We start from the raw sequence: 15,887 nt of genomic DNA, 5'->3' as shown, positions 1-15,887 counted from the left end.
GGTAAGACAAAAGGATGATGCGAAACTGGTATCTTCTCTGGAGATTCCTTAACTTTGGAGTCATTTAGGTTTAGCCCATGGGAACACTGGAGAACTGCAGAGGAGAGCAGACAGAATGTTTCTGACCCCTGGGTCTGATGTTGCTGCAGGCTTTTTGTATGAACTCCATGTGGCAAACACAGTTTTTTGGCATAACTCCAAATCCAGGGCATTTGTTCCATAGTCTGATTTTGTAACAAGGAGACGTGTCCACACTATTCAGTTCTCAAGCTCAGATCTCCAGCCTCCCAGAGATGCAAAGAGAGTGTTTATGAGTTACAGTGATGTGAAAATGCAAAATTGACATGAATTCAGTAAGACTCTTCAGATAAATACACTTCTGTTCAATTGAGATTACAAGTGCTCCTTCCTGGTGTGGTAGTTGTGTGCTTTGTTAGTTCCTTAAAATGCTCATTTCTATCTTCAGCATAATACTCTGATTTTGCTGCATGTGCCCATGGCACATTCCTCCTTATTTCCATGTACCATAAACATTTGGGAAGTTTCCACTAAGGTGCATTCTCACTTGCAGCTCACTGTGAACCTGGTGTTTGTTGTTCTTCACATTTGTAGAAAGACAGCTGGAGAACATTGGGAGAATTAGCACCAGTGCTGGCAACGATACTTAATTTGGCGGGGCTCTTGCAAGCCTTGCATCTTGTTGTCTCTAATCAGTTTAAACTTGATAGGTTTTCAGTGTTTTCATTTTCTAAATTGATTTTTCTGCGTAAAAGGTACAAGTTGTCCTCTGCTGGGAACAAGTTTCCGAGCTGTTTAATCTTGCTGTTTGTCAATGCAGATGAACAGCCTTGTCAATGTGAATCATCCTCTTTTCTATTTCGCTCATCTCCCCAGATCTTTGACCAACTTCTTATTCACTTCAGCTTGAAGTCTCCTTATGGCTCACTCCTGCACTGTTTAGGAGAGCAGTTAGGCCATGAAGACCCTTTACCTGCCCACTGAAACAAATGTATTTGCAGTTCTCTCCCGTGACCCTTCTCTCTTCTTCGAGTCAGCCTAACCTGGTGCTGGAGGCAATTCAGTCTTCTTCCATTTGAAGACACCTCCAGCAGGTCTGTCTGCTGATACCTCCCTCCTTCTTTAAGGGCTGTTTTTTGCCTCTACTTTCCAGGTGTGGCTCCAGGACACATCTTTCATACCTAGAATGAATGGGGTTGCTGGGTTTGGGGCTCCAAAATTTCAATTTGTTTTGTTTTCTGCAGGACCTTTTTAAGGCTAAACGCGTGTGATTTTGACTTGGACGTACCATGAACATGGGGTTTTTTTGGGTTTTTATTATCTTCTGCCGAAAAGCTGACCTGCTCTTTCCTTTTGAATCTTTTCACAAACAGTGTTCTTTGACCACCACCCTAACAGTAGCATGATCTTACTGAAATTTGACTTCCTAAATTTTATGTTAATCTCATGGACAAGATCTGCTCAGGTCCTTGGACATGCTGAAATGAGCTGCTTCTCTACTGGTCAGGGCTTGGCTTTGGAATGTAAATTTAACACAGTTCACTGTGTCCTGACCAAGCAAACAGAGAAAGTAAATTGACTAATGGAGCTTTTCACAATGCCTTTCACAAACTTAGCCAAACATCTTCCAAATTACTGTTAGTTTGAATTAATTACTGATGAGGAAGCACAGCAATGAGTTCTCAGAACTGAATGCATTTGATTTTCTTTTTTGGTAACCTTTCTTCCAATATGTGTTTTTTGCAGTGATACTGAAAGCCGAAAATTATGCAAGAAGATGAAGGTAGATCCTAATTCAAAGGAGAAGGGAGTGGATTTACTCCATTATAAGTGAGTGCTGGGCTGGGATTTGTAGTTCATGATTGTTGATGCCCCCATTAAGAGTGCTTATTCTTTCAGCCCTATGCTGCTGTAGCATTAAGATGACGGATTTTTTATCCTATGAAATTAATTGCTGTTTCTTCAATTTGCAAGCATGTGTTATGACGGAAGTTGAGTTAAATTTATTCTGCTTTTGAACAGAGAACACTAAAAGCATAAGTGGGGCCAGGGAGAGATGTCCAGTGTACTAAAACTGTCCAGTGCACAGGGCTGATGCCTGAGATTTGAGTTCTCTTGCTTTCTGTCACCTGTCTGCTGGCATGTGCCTTGGACGAGTTGCTTCACGTCTCTTGCCTTTCTGACTTGAGATAGTGCTTCATAATGTGAGTGGAGAAAGGCAAGTGTTGTGAGACAGCAAGAGATTTTTCTTCCTGAAAATAATAGGCGTGGGAGTACTGTTAGGTACACCAAGTAGCTGCATCTCCATCTCCAAAGATCATGCTTTAGTAAATAATCTTGTTAAAGTGTCAGGGAGGAAATTGTTTACTGGGAAACTGTTTTCTTTACACTGGTTTGCTGCACCCTCCCTTTTTTCTGCCTCTTGTTCTTCTTGTAAATTCTGCTTAGTTTTGTGACTTCAGGAGGATAATGTTATTCTGGTTAGCGAGCTTAGTTTTGTGACTTCAGGAGGATAATGTTATTCTGGTTAGCGAGAAGTCAGGAGAGCAGCTGTATGAATTCCAGTAATGTTACTGTAAGTTAACTCTATTCCCCACTCCTCGTTTAACAGGGACGGTGCATTTCATACTGCATATAACAGAGCGGTCACATTGAAGGTAAATTCAAATATTCCATTATTATTCTTTTGGTTTTGCTAGATGTGGGTGAGACATTTGTGGATTAAAAACAGGTTTTGATATTTTTTCATGCTGAAGGCATGAAAGGGAGGGGATTAATCTTCATAAACAGCTGTCAGAATGGCCTAAAGGTTTTTGTGTGCCTACGTGTCTGTCAACCACAGATCCAGGAAAATAGTTCATTATTTAAAAGATTGACTCTATGTTGAATTGGAAAGTAAACTGCAAGTTAACTTACACACTGGTAGCAAATAAGGGTTTTCTTGTTTTAATTACAAGGTGCTCTTTGTGGTAGTATAACTGAAAGTATTAGCTGATACTGCATTTTGATAAGGAGTTCTCCAAGGTTCTTAGATTGTGTGTTTATAAACTTTAAAGAGAGCTGAGTGGCCTTATCTTTTATCAGATTGTGGAACCACAGCTCCTATGAAAGTGCTTTGAGTGTATCAGGTATAAAATGACCTTTCTTCTTTCCCGGCAAATCTTGACATAAAGCAATGGAAGGTAACGTTCTGTGGGAGCATTGGGAAGCGAAGGCATGAGGTATGATACGAATGTGTAGATCCAGATGATTGTGGAAATGGTGGACTAAAAGCACAGTACACAGGCCAAAAGTGTGCAACTTTCCTTTGCAAAGCCCTGGTGAAGTGCTGGGAGTATCCTGACCTGAGGATACAATGACTTGGCTTCCAGAAATCACTTCTGTCCAGCTCTGATGCCCAGTTCCTCTTCCTCCTCCAGCAAACTCAAGCTCTGCATAGTCATTGGTCTTTTGAAGGCTTAATGATATCATCCCAGGTTGATATAATTCCATGTACTCCCCCTTTCTGACTTGTTCAGGGGATCGCCCTGGGATGGAGGAAAGCCTCTGTGAGATGCTGCATGAACATGAGTCTGCCAGAGTGGCTGTTCCTAAATGCACTTGCTCTGGACCTTGCTTTTGCAGCCAGAGTTAGAGAGTATCTGATGAGGGACTGTCTTGGAAGTGTGCTCTGACTTGAATTCGTTCAGTCTTCACTTAAGGCTGTGATGCAGATTTGTCTGAGATGGAGAAGGTAGGGCCATTTATCTTCCCATCTCCTGTAGCAGAAATCTTGCCTGGAATTAGGAAGAGCAGTGTTAAATACCCAGCTCAGTCAGCAGCTGCCTAAACCAGCTTCTGTACTTAGGGAGGAATTGTAGCTGGTGATTATTTTTTTCCTTTGTGGTGGGTGATGGGTTAAGGGCGATTTGCTAGTTGTCTAAATTTGGGTGATTTGAACAATACATGAGGTGTCTGTCCTGCCCTCCATAAAGTGCTGCAACCAGGAATTAGTGCTGTGACTCTTCCTTACAGATCAGATCAAGTGGAAAGCACCTGCAGTGCTCCAGGGAGCATTGGGCTGAGAGACAATCATGGCACAACAGGAACCAGATCGTTTATTCCTTCAGCTGTTTTGTGATGAGCATTTCACCCTTCCCTTTTGCCCTCCCTGCTGGGAAGAAGAAAGCAGCATCCCATGACCAGGGATGTGGGATTTCATTGTGGGTGGAAGAGGGATTTTGAGGCTCCCTCACTCTAGGGGCTCCAGTCCTCAATTAACTGACCCTGTGAAATGAGCCACTAATGATTTACAGGTGGGGCAGTGGATCAGATCTGGGCAGTGATCAAATAATTCAGCTGTTTGCTTGTTCTGCTGCTCACAGCTGCCTGGATATTTTCTGTATTTCTCCCTCTGTTCCACTTCTCCCTGTTTTCTTCTGTTGAGCCAGTGACCTTTGTTTCTGTCTCTCAGCTGTGTTTGTCAGGAGTTTCCCAGTACGCACAAACAGAGAGGAGCAGAGCAACACCATTACATAGGGTATCGTACTCATTTTATGGACAGGTGGACACACTGAAGAACAGGGAGATTAAAGGATTTGTTTCACATCATTCAGCAAACTTGTGGCAATAAAACTCGGATCTTCTTTCCAGACATTCAGCAGACATATATGTATGACATTTTGGAGAATGATGGACACAGCTCTGAAGAACTCTAAAAGGATTCTTTCTGGAGTAATCAGCAGTTCCATAGATGTGGCTGATCCAGCTGATAGTGTACTCAGGTTTTTAGAAAAGCTTTTCATTTCTTACAGTAACTAAATCCTTATGTAATTAGCAGAGATGCCCTTGTGGTTTCACTCTTAGAAAAAGGAGGAATAAAGGATAGCATAGTGTTCACAGTAGGGGAAGTTACTTGGCAGTCAGAACCTCCTGCTGTTGAGACCTGTGTTAAGATCTGAGCAGTTTGTGGTATCTAGGAAAGGGAGATGGAAGGCAAGAGAATAAATTTCAGTGATGCAAAGTTATTAGGAATCGTTTAAAAAATATGTTTCAAATTCTTTGCAGAAGGGCTTACTAAAAAGGACAGCTGGAGGAAATTCCAGTAGATATTTCTGTAACTGTGAGTAGCTTAAAAAAGGGAGTGATTAGTTTTGGGGGTTTTTTTCTGCAAATTTGAGGGCAAACAGTGGCATTTTGGGATGGCTGCTTTGAAACAAATAACCACAGTGTTAAAAAAAAAATTTGGAACTAGTAGCTACATATTGTGAAAGCCAAGAATTTAGAAGTCTGAAAAACAGTTTTAGATAGTCATAAGAGATGGATCCATTGATAGTTAGAAAGCACAGAGGTCCATATACAACAGCTGGTGCAGAGTCCATAAACTTAATTTCTTTTTACCAGAAATTGAGAATATGTGCCAGTGTAAGCTATATCGGAGCTGTAAGTACTAGTCTGTCCTCTCTTCAAGTAGCTATAATCATCTGCTGTTGAAGACCTAAGCTTAGATCAGTCTTTGATCTTACCTGCAATGTCTGTTCACATGTTGCTTTAGCCACATGATGTCTAATTGTCAAGAGAGCCACAGTGCCAGTATCCAGGCTGTGTTTATTACATGGTGAAGCCTTTTCTGGAGTATAAAGTACAGGGAGAGTTTTACCCTTCTAAAATGGAGAAAACTCACTGAAGTACAAATCTGCTTAGTACTAGCAAAGGGAATAGACCAACTCAATAAATTGGTCCTGCTCTAAACCCTGAACCCTTTTCAAGCTGGCTGTTGTAAGGCGTGTATGTGTGAAATTGAGGCAGGTCTTGTTATTAGCATCCTTACTGCATGATACTTCAAAGGAGTGAAAAGCACAAGGATGTGTTTGTGTATATTTTCTTTCAAGTTAAAACCTAGGTCCATGTATATGATTGTGGATCATCTCTCCTCTTAAAACTTGCTTGTTTTTAGCAGCATGTGCTGGATGAAGCATGTCCTGTACTCTGCTGAATCAAGGTTTAAGGTTCAAAGCTGGCACAGCTGGCTACAGCCCATGGTGCTTCTATCCATGCCATGGGGTCAAACAGGTCCTGACTGTACCACAGCAGGACTGGGTTCTACAAAACCAGGGCTGCTGTGCCCTGGACCCTGCTGTGGCCCCTAACACAGCAGCCTGGAGACCACTGCTTTTCTGTGATTAGAGAATGCTGTGGTTTGTTTGGGTGTTGTTCTTTCCTGTTTAAAGTGAGAGGGGAAGCTCTCTTTGCTGCGTGAAGAATTGAGAGCAAGGCAATGTACTGCCTGCTCCTGCCAGAAGACATTACATGTCTAATTTTTTTTTGTTTCAGCTGACAGGGAGAGGCTGGACAAATTAAATCTCTTTAATCCCCCATCCTCTAACCACATCTGTTTCTACATGGCTGAATTTGGCATGCAGGAATTCTTGAAACTAGCAGAGTCAATTACACTCATTAGCCATCCAAAATGTTGACCCCCCTCTCCTCCTCTCCAGTGTATAGTTGAGGTCTGTGCATGCTGAGGGTGAGCAGAACTTGATGCAGCTATCCTAAAGGTAGAACATCTCTGCTGTTTTGTCCTCATCTTCCTTTTCCCCATATATTATTAGTCTTCCTAGGATGTCATTTGGTATGTTAATGTCTCTAAGTCTACAGCTTTTTATATTGTAACTCCATTGTAAATTACTTGATTTAATTTTTTTTTTCCCTAACTATCTCCTTTCCCTGATAATGCCACAGTATAACAAATTTCTTCTGGAAGCATTTGTCATCTTCACCCGTTAGATTCTTTTTACTGTGTTTTGGTTGCTGTCTGGTGAATGATACATGCTGCCTCTTGTGATAAGACAGATCTTTTCAATATTAGCTGTGCAAGCAGACAGAAACATAAATGCAATAAATGGATCCTGCTGTAAGCTCTGAATCCTCCTGAGCCTTGCAATGCCAACTGAGAGGCAGGAAAATGAGCTGAACTCCCCTCTCTTTTGATAAACTGTTGGGATGTTGTACCACAGCAGCGCCGCCAAAGGTAGAAAGGCAGCAGAAATGTCTCCGAGACCGTTCCAGTGATGGGACGTGTCACCAGGCGTGCTGCCAACCTGCTCCTGAGAAAGTGGAGTACACACCCAGGGTTTTAGATAAGTAGTCTTGGTGTGTGTTAGTATATCTCAGTGCTGTGGCAGCTTCATCCACTCACAACTCACACTGAAGGAAGCTCCTCAGGGGCCTGTGTTCCTGGTGTGGCACAGATCCTGTATGGGTATGGACACAAACCTACAAGCAATGCCATAGAGAAAGCAGTGGGGTCATTCTGAACAGTGAATGAACATGGAATACCAGGTATTATGTTTTCTAGAGCACAGACATCTGAGGATAAAAGTGATCAGGCCTATGTTTGAATGTACAGCTGGAAACAGGGAGTAGTGTGACTGCCAGAATCCATGGAAAGTATCTTATTGATTTAGGAGGGCTGGAGTTTCCTTCAGGTTCAGGTTGAAATTAGAGCTATCAGAGTATATTTCCTTATGGTAAAGAGAGCATGTCTCTGGTCTGCTGAAAGGGATTTTTGGTTGCATATGAGTCAGGTAAAGCAGTTACAAAGTAGGTGTACTTGGTTTGTTGAATGTGGAAGCTGCAGAATCCTGGGGTTTTGTGTTTCCCACTTCTCCTGTCACATTTGCTTCTTATTCTCATACTTGAAATTGCATTCAATAGATTTTTTAGGTAGGTGGGTCCCACAGGGAGCTGCTGGTGGATTATTCTTCCTTTGATCAGTATGATCTGTGTGTTCATTTTCTTTTGCTCACAGCAAGTATCAGTGTGCCCTCCAGCTAGTCCTGTTACTCAGATACAGTGAAGGGCACGGGAGCCTGACCTCCACATAGAGAAGTCTTTCCTGCTAATCCAGGGACTCACTGTGGAAGGTCTAGTACCATTGAAAGAGCTCTCTGAAGGATCCTTGAAGCTGTTCTCTGTGTGCTGGTCCACTTCCACTCTGTTTTCCCCAGTTTTATAGCGGGAGTGGGAACTGATAAATTGGAATACCAGTCATGATGAAGGTACGCACCCATGAATCACTTGGTTCTGAAACAGGAGATTTGTGCTAATCTGCATTAGAGCAGATGAATATATGAGTAGAAGTGCAAAGGCACTAATTGGATGGGTTTTACATCACAGCATGGATTTGAGATTGGATGTCTCATGATTTCCATTTGTGTTTCTTTAAGAGCTTTTTTCCCCTGTTCATTACAGTCTATGGTGGCCTTTCTCAAGGATCCAGAAGGTGCTCCACTGTGGGAAGAAGATCCTGAAGCCAGAGATATTGTGCATGTGGACAGTGAAAAGGTACATTACCTGGATAGACATCCTGTTCTTTTATAAATATATGGGATGAAGGGAGTGTGTATGTTTGTATTAACTCTTAGTGAAACACCATTATTTTATTTCTTTGGAAGGAAAGTTTAAAGCACTCAGCCTGTTTGAAGTTATTTGACAACTTCTGTGGGTTGTGTTAACTGTAAAGTCCTGTGCTTCCTGCCTTCTTCTGCCCTGCATGTGGTCCTGACCTCAGGGTCCTGGCCCTGTGTGTGGTCTGGACCTCAGCCAGCTAAGCAGCAAGTGTCAGAGCTTGTGGGTGCTGTGGGGGCACAGCCCTCCCTCTTTGTCTCAGGGAAGTAGAGCAGCTTGCAAGGTAAACTGCTGCTCTTCAAACTGCAGGTTGTCATTAAACCTTGGGTTCCCTCATGTGCCTGAGGTTAGGAAGTGTGAAGCAGGAAGAAAGATCCAGCTCAAGATCCAGATCTTGAGGGATTTAACTTGGTACAGTAACTGTCCTCTCAGTGTTAAGAGGGAAAGCAGCAAATGTGATGAAACTACCTTAAAAAGCCAGTGCCACCACAGTTACTCATTATGTTCTTTCTAATGTAATCAGCTTGGTCTTTTATATTAGTTTTCTAGTCTATAGATTTTTTAAACTTTAATTGATTGGACTCTAGCTGGTATTTTGTAAAAGGCTTTTTCAATTTTCTGGCTTTCATTTTTAATATTAGAAATGGTTATTCTGACATTCAGTTTTTGTAGGAAGATTAATTTTTAATGTTCACCCTCTGTACTCTATTACAAGGCTTCCAAGGGTTGCATTCAATTTGAAAACTTCATCTAGTTTTCTATCATGCTGGTACTGAAAAATCCTTTTCGCATGGCATCTCATAGGTTTGGCAAGGTTTCATAGTGTGAAAACTGAACTTGTTTTGTTATTATTGAGTCTGACTTTTTGAATTGCAATATGGATTTTGGATGTGTCAGCGAAGAAAGAGTTTCCAGGTAGAGATTCTGTAGTGAGAATGAACTACACCTTGGAACTTCCACATATTAGTAGTGAAGATACTAGTCTAGGATATTCAGCAGATAGCTGAATGTATAGTCAGTTTTGCCATCTTCTTTCAAGTTAAAATCGAGCAAGGAAAAAAAATTAGTACTCTTAGAAAAGATGAGCCCTTTCCCCTCAGATAAATGAGCCTGTGTTCTATGAATACATATATTAGTTTTTTTAAGTTGTAGTACAAATAATAAGAGATGTCATTGAGTATAAGTGTGGTTTTTTATTTTCTTTGATTCATTCACTAGGAATTGAGAAGGCTTCTGAAGAAGGAAGACAAGCCCCTACTGATGATGTTCTATGCCCCATGTAAGTAGCCCAGCATGTCCTGCCATCTCTTTCCTCCTTCTCTGAGAGATGTCCAAGTCTGACTAGAGGCTTCACTAATAATACCATCTTGTGCCACCTTTCGCATTCAGTTCCTTGTGTTGTTCTGCCTGTTTGTCCTCAGTTTTTTCATGGTTCTTCATCACTTGTATCCCAGTCTTGTCTCTTCTCTTGCGATGATGACTCTTGCTCAATGTTCTTTTAAGCAGCTGCTTTCTATAATTTTGTTACCTGTTGTCCTTTCTAGATTTATGCTGCACAGAACAGAAACACTGTGTGCTGCAGGCAGAGGGAACAGTGCAGTTGTCAGGAGTAGGACTGTTGTTCCTGCTCCATCCCAGAGACATCCTCCTACATTGGCAGGGCTAACTCAAATGTGAGTGGGGTTTCAGGAAGAGGAGAGCACATTGGAGTCTCTCCATTTCTTTAGTGACCTTGGCCTTGTATTGCTGCTTCTTGTCATTGCATTGGCTACTTGCTCCTTAATGTTGCAGATTTACAGATGCTTTTTTGAGCTTCCTGGTGACTGCTGTGTGAGAGGCTTTCCAGCTCTGCTAAGCAAGATTGTGTTGCACTTGAGTTGTTGCTCAGTTCAGGAAGCAGGGAGGCCATGAGAAAGGAGTAATTGTATGACCTAAACTAGGAAAGCCTCCCAGCAGTGCCCTAGTAGGGAAGTTGATGTTAGGTACCACAAGCAATTTGCTGGCTGATTCTCTTTAAAACTTGTGTCCCGTAGCAGCATTATCTAGTGTTCCTCAGTGTATTTTCTCTTGTAATTACTGCCTGAAACACCAGTCTACCTTTTTATTCTCATCTGGGCACTGCCAAGATGCCCAAAATTGCCCAAGACTTAGTTTGATGCATCACAAAGAGGATGATTTTTCTTTAAATTAAATCACTTGTGTCTCTGTGCCTTCAGACTCCTCAGTGGCGTGGTTCTGTGTGGCCTGGAGTGGTGTGTGGCTGTTCCCAGTAGCTTTGGGTCAGCAGGAGACGATACGGCTGCTCTGCAGTAAATCGTCCCTTCGGGCAGAGTTGGGCTGCACAGTGCTTTCACAGTTTACCTGTATCAGGAATAATTGTTTTCCACAACTGAGTCTCTTTCTGAAATGTGCCTTATCTAACCCTTCGTTCTCTTTGAACTGTTCCCCCAGAAACTCTCCTCCTTCCAGTTTCTCTTCTTTGAAGTGGCAAAACACCTGCTAGTTTTCAGTACTGTAGTACTTGTGCTGCTTTCCAAACTGCTGTGAAGGAAGTTTACTTGTGAGGTTTTTTTTTCTTCCTCTGATTTCTCAGTTTGTAACTCCCTCATCTTTTATTTAACACACGAGACCTTCTGAATTAGTTGTTCAAATTTTATTTACTTGCTCCTTTTACTGGAGACAGAATACATCCAGCAGTTGCAATAAAATACGGGCTTTGAGCAGCTGAAATTATTGGTTACATACAGGTGTTACCTTTCATAACTGGGAGCAGCAAATCAAGACTGGTCACTGAAAGAAATTCTGCTTTTCATTACTTGTAAGGGAGGTCTTTGGCACGAGAGGACATCAGAGGCTTTGTCTGGGAGGCCTTGGGGAAGACAGCTGCCTTATTTCTCTGCTTTGTTGGAAGCAGGGGCTTGAGATTCATTGTGGAAGATTGAGAAGAAATGGGCTCTTTCATTACATACCGGTGCAGAGGGAGATGAAAGCAACTAGAGACTTAGATGTAGTTACTTTAATATTTCAGGAATGCTTGGTCTGGGTAAAACAACTCAAAGCAAAGGCTTGGTTTCCTCAGAAGATACTGCCTGTCATTTGCAGACCTTTCACTGTACTTATGGGCCTATAATAGAAAGTCAGGCAGCACTAAAGATGAAGTATTAGGTATACTTGAAGGCATTCAAATTTATTTGTAGTTAACTCTGTCAAAGAAGACTCCTGCTGGAGACTGTCTGGATATGGCAACAAGAAGGAGCTGTTTATAAATGTGATTGAAAACAAGGGTTTAAAAATGAAGCTGTTAACTAGTGGAAACACTAATCTGTATTTAATTAAGCTCCCTCTTTTGGGACAAAATACAAGAAGAACAGAAAAAAAATTAATTTTTGAGGTTCCTGTTTTATGCCTCTCAAGGGGTATATGTGGCTTGGCAGCATCCTGAACAATATAACCCAGAAATATGAGGACAGGAGAGGGTGTACTGAAACATGGGTTTGGGATGGGAGTAGCAAGTTTGAGGCAGAGGCAGAACTGGGAAGAGGAGGGTGATAGGGGTGATGGCTGGGTGGAGGAGGCTGCTGTGTGCCTGTGCTCTAGAAGGTACTCCAGGGAGGAGTACGAGAGTGAACAGGGGAAGATAGGGAAATCTGCTGGAGGACTTAAGGGCCTGAAGCTCCTGAGGAGAGAAGAAATTGAGGATTCAGAAGATGATGTCTGTCAACTCACATCTTTTGATGTCTGTCCAGTGGTTTGGATGAAGCTGCAAGACCTCGATGGCCCTTAAATGAGTGGTCTGTGCCCACCAAGAAATTGTCATTTTGACCAGCACTAATTTAGCAACTTCATTGTGAATTTGAGCGGAGAGATCAAAGATGGAAAGACCACAGAAACAAGAACTCTCCTTTGTCAGATTAAAGGATGTTTTTTTCCAGGAATGCTGATGTGATCCTGAACGAGTGGCTGCAAAATCTGTTCCTCCTTTCTGGAGGATATTTTCAAAACTCTGTCTGTTAGCCAGAACAGAAGTGTTGACTGCTGTCCCGTGGTGGACTGAAAGTTTCCACAATAAGTGTCTGGAGTGCTTGGCTCCAACTACCTTTCTTCCATGCTGTCTGTACTCCTGCCCCTTCCCATCTGCATGCACAGATTTTACTTGGCAGGGGTGAAACTACTGCTTACAAGGTGATTTACTGCTAATCTACTTAGCACTGCAGAGGATCATCAAACAGCTCTCACTCAGCACACTCCAACTACACATTGGTGGACTTCCTCACTCGCCCTTTGTCTTTTCCACAGCACGTTATTGTATCTTACAAGGGCTGTTGCTTCTCAGCTATGTCTGCTCTATTAACAGGGCACTGTTTAACACTTGTCTGTGTTAAGTGTTTAGGAAATGCGTCTCAAATTAATTTCAAAGCCTTGTTAAGCTGGGATGAATCCAAAGTACCTCCCCCTGTCCCTTCAAAGACCAGAAACGCACAAAGCTTTTTGTTTTGAGTTCACAATTATGACATCTTCTGTTGACTTTTGATATGTGTGTTTCATCATGTATTCTCCTCTGGGCTCAACTCAGAGCTTGAGTAATATAAGATGGTTTTACTCTCTTCATACTAGGATGAGAAATGAATAGGAAAAGCATGAAAAATGTGCAAAAATAGAGGCTTGTAACAAGTAACATCCTTAGAAACCAATAATCTAATAATGATTTAGTAAGGCAGATAAAGAATTTTTGTTAAATTTCCTTTATATAAAATATTACTTCATATGCTTTGGAATATAGATAGATACTGTAGAAGAGGCTGAATAGACTTGTTGGCCTATTACTTACACAATTTATTTTTTACCAGGGTGTGGTGTTTGTAAGAGAATGATGCCATCTTATCAGCAGGCAGCCACAGAACTCAAGGGTAAATATGTAAGTGAGACAATGAGATTTATATGACATTTCAAAAATCATTTTAACATTATTTTTTTTAAAGTCTATAAACCAACAAACATTTATCAAAATCAAAATTATCAATTTTTTAAGCAAGCTGAAACAAAAGAGAAATAAATGACTCTGTTCCTAATCTCCTCAGGATTCTCTCTTGGTTTTTATTCTTCTAAAACTTAAGAGAATGAGATGTGAACTCCCTTGCCCCTTAGATCCACTGCAGTTTTTCCCGTGAAGATACAGGTTCTGACACTATGCAGATTTATGTTTAGCCTCTAATTTGTGGGTTTGTAGGCCTTTTGAGCTCATTTTGGTAAATAAAGAAATGTTTCCTCAATGGGTTTGATCAGAGTTTTGACTTGATTGTTCCTAGCAAGGTCAGGGATGGATGCCCTTATTGCAGTTATTAATCCACTTCTGTAGTGGAGAATCACAGTGTTATGGGAGGGAAATCCCCTTCCCATAAGCTACCTGTCACCCCCCAGCCACTCAGCTACAGTTTAACTGTAGCTCTGTCATTGATGTCACATTGATATTAAAGTAAGTTTTGACTCTGATAAAGTAGGGAATTCACAATAATTTAGTTGTCCCTTTGTACCTATGAGGGGTATTGATCTCTGTAAGCAAGTCAAAGACACTTGTCTAGTCGAGGTTTTATTATGTGCTTAATGTATGATTTATATGATGACAGTCATACATAAAGGATGAAGAAATAGGATTGTTGTTTCATGGCTGTAGCAGGATTTGGTCTGATTCTACCTGTTGGATCCTTTAGTGCTGTGTTTACAGGTTTCCTTGTGAGGAAAAGATGAAGCACTGCAGTTCATTGCCAGGGCAGCTCTGGTCTTTCCTTCTCATGACCACTTAGTGCTGTCAGACTGCCCAATGCTCTCCAAACTAGTTGTTTTCAGAAGTGTTTTCTCTAAATCCTTTTTGCTTATGGCAGAAATGAGTGGGAGTTACTCAGATTTATTTAGGACATGGCACAAGCCTTAGAAAATATTTTCAAGATTTTTTTTTGTCCAGCCAGGGACCACCTAAGGCAGTCTCCGGTCAGAGGAGCATGTGCTGCAGCCTTTGGGAAGGCACTCCGGCCCTGCATGGCAGTGCATTTTTGGGTGAGAGGGATTAGGAATGTAAAGCATCACCTATAGAGACAGTGCCAGAGAGCATGCTGCAGAGCATGCTGTACTCCTGCAGTTATCCCTTCCTTGTCCATGTGCAGCTCATTTATTAAATTCAGACCAGAGAATTTAAACTCTAGATCTATTCTGGTTTGATTATTTCCTTCCTCACTTGGAAATCATTTCTGTAGATCCGGGCTAATCCTGCACAGCTGAGTGACAGGGCTGAGACGCAGATTTTTGCAGCAGAGTGTTGTAATGCAGGATCAGTTCAGAGGAAAGTCCAGTTATGCCACTGCCACCCATGTTTTTCACAAAAATTAGTATGTTTGTCAAAATTTGACCCAATTAGCTTCCTGAGTGGGAAGTGTACACAGCTTGCCACTTCTAAAGTTAACTGTGCTGTACCCATCATAAATTATTCATGGAGTGCCTTAGAGTGATGCTGACCTCCAGATCAAACTTTGCTGCAAAGTTTATGAGTGGTTTGGATGAGCTGAGGGTTTAGCCTTTTAATCTGACCTGTCATTACTTGTCAGGATGTGCCAGGCTCAAAAATGATTGTGGCTGTTATATTGCAGGAAAATTAAGTACAGTATCCTTACTGAAGAGGTCATAAAAGTGAAAGGGTGAACTGTACCTGTTGCTGGTTGCCATCTTCCCTTGGGAATGGTTGTTTCTTGTCCCAGTGCTGTTACTGAGAGGAGGACAGGGTGGCATTTTTAGTTTATACTGTGGTTATAGCTTGCAATTCCATTGCACCCAATGCAGAAGAAAAAAGTGCTCCAAATCAGAGGTGGACTTACTTTATCCTTGGCAGGAAAGATGCCTGTGGTTAGAGGGTTGGCTGGGCTCTGATGAGTGACTGCCACTGTGGCCCCAGAGCAGGGGGGACCTGGATATTAGTAAACCATTCATCATCTCCCTAATGCCCATGAACTTCGTGAGTGTGCCAGAATGTTCTTCTCAGTAAAGACCAACTTGAGAATATGCTTAAGTGCTTTCCAAGAAAACTGAGAATCAAGATAGGGAGTCACAACTAAACAGGAATGGTCAGAAGCTCCAAATTCTTGGGCAGCTAGAAAAGGTTCACAGTTGGTTTAGATTATAGGTAGCTTGTTGGAGAGCAGGTAAGTGTTGAAATATGTCAAGTGTCAATGCAGAGGTGAAAGGAATAAACTGATCTTTGTTTCTGCAATGGCTATTACAAGAGGTAATGGACCTAAATTGAGGTTGGGGTCATTCAGTCATTTGCTAAAAGCAAATTCAACAAATGTCTGGCAGGAGAACCGTGGCTTTGGGCAGTAGGTGTGTTTTGATGGTCTCTGGCAGCCTGATATTTCATAATTCTGTGATTATTGGCCAGCAAAAGCTGTTACTCTTGTCATTAAAACAAATCCCGTTATAATAAGTGTTTTACTGAA

At 41.7% G+C, this 15,887-nt stretch overlaps 1 protein-coding gene across 1 annotated transcript in view; it reads left to right on the top strand.

Moving 5' to 3' along the window:
- PDIA5 (protein disulfide isomerase family A member 5) overlaps positions 1-15,887 on the top strand; it is a 97,574-nt gene that overhangs the window by 26,465 nt on the left and 55,222 nt on the right. The window contains exons 4-8 of the mRNA XM_058840220.1: positions 1,765-1,848; positions 2,630-2,675; positions 8,251-8,343; positions 9,625-9,685; positions 13,254-13,321. Of these exons, the coding sequence (XP_058696203.1) occupies positions 1,765-1,848; positions 2,630-2,675; positions 8,251-8,343; positions 9,625-9,685; positions 13,254-13,321 (352 nt within the window). The remainder of the gene's footprint in view (positions 1-1,764; positions 1,849-2,629; positions 2,676-8,250; positions 8,344-9,624; positions 9,686-13,253; positions 13,322-15,887) is intronic.

The sequence above is a fragment of the Poecile atricapillus genome, chromosome 5 (genome assembly GCF_030490865.1).
Source record: "Poecile atricapillus isolate bPoeAtr1 chromosome 5, bPoeAtr1.hap1, whole genome shotgun sequence".
NCBI lineage: Eukaryota > Metazoa > Chordata > Aves > Passeriformes > Paridae > Poecile > Poecile atricapillus.
This window is presented reverse-complemented; position numbering and strand designations above follow the sequence as displayed.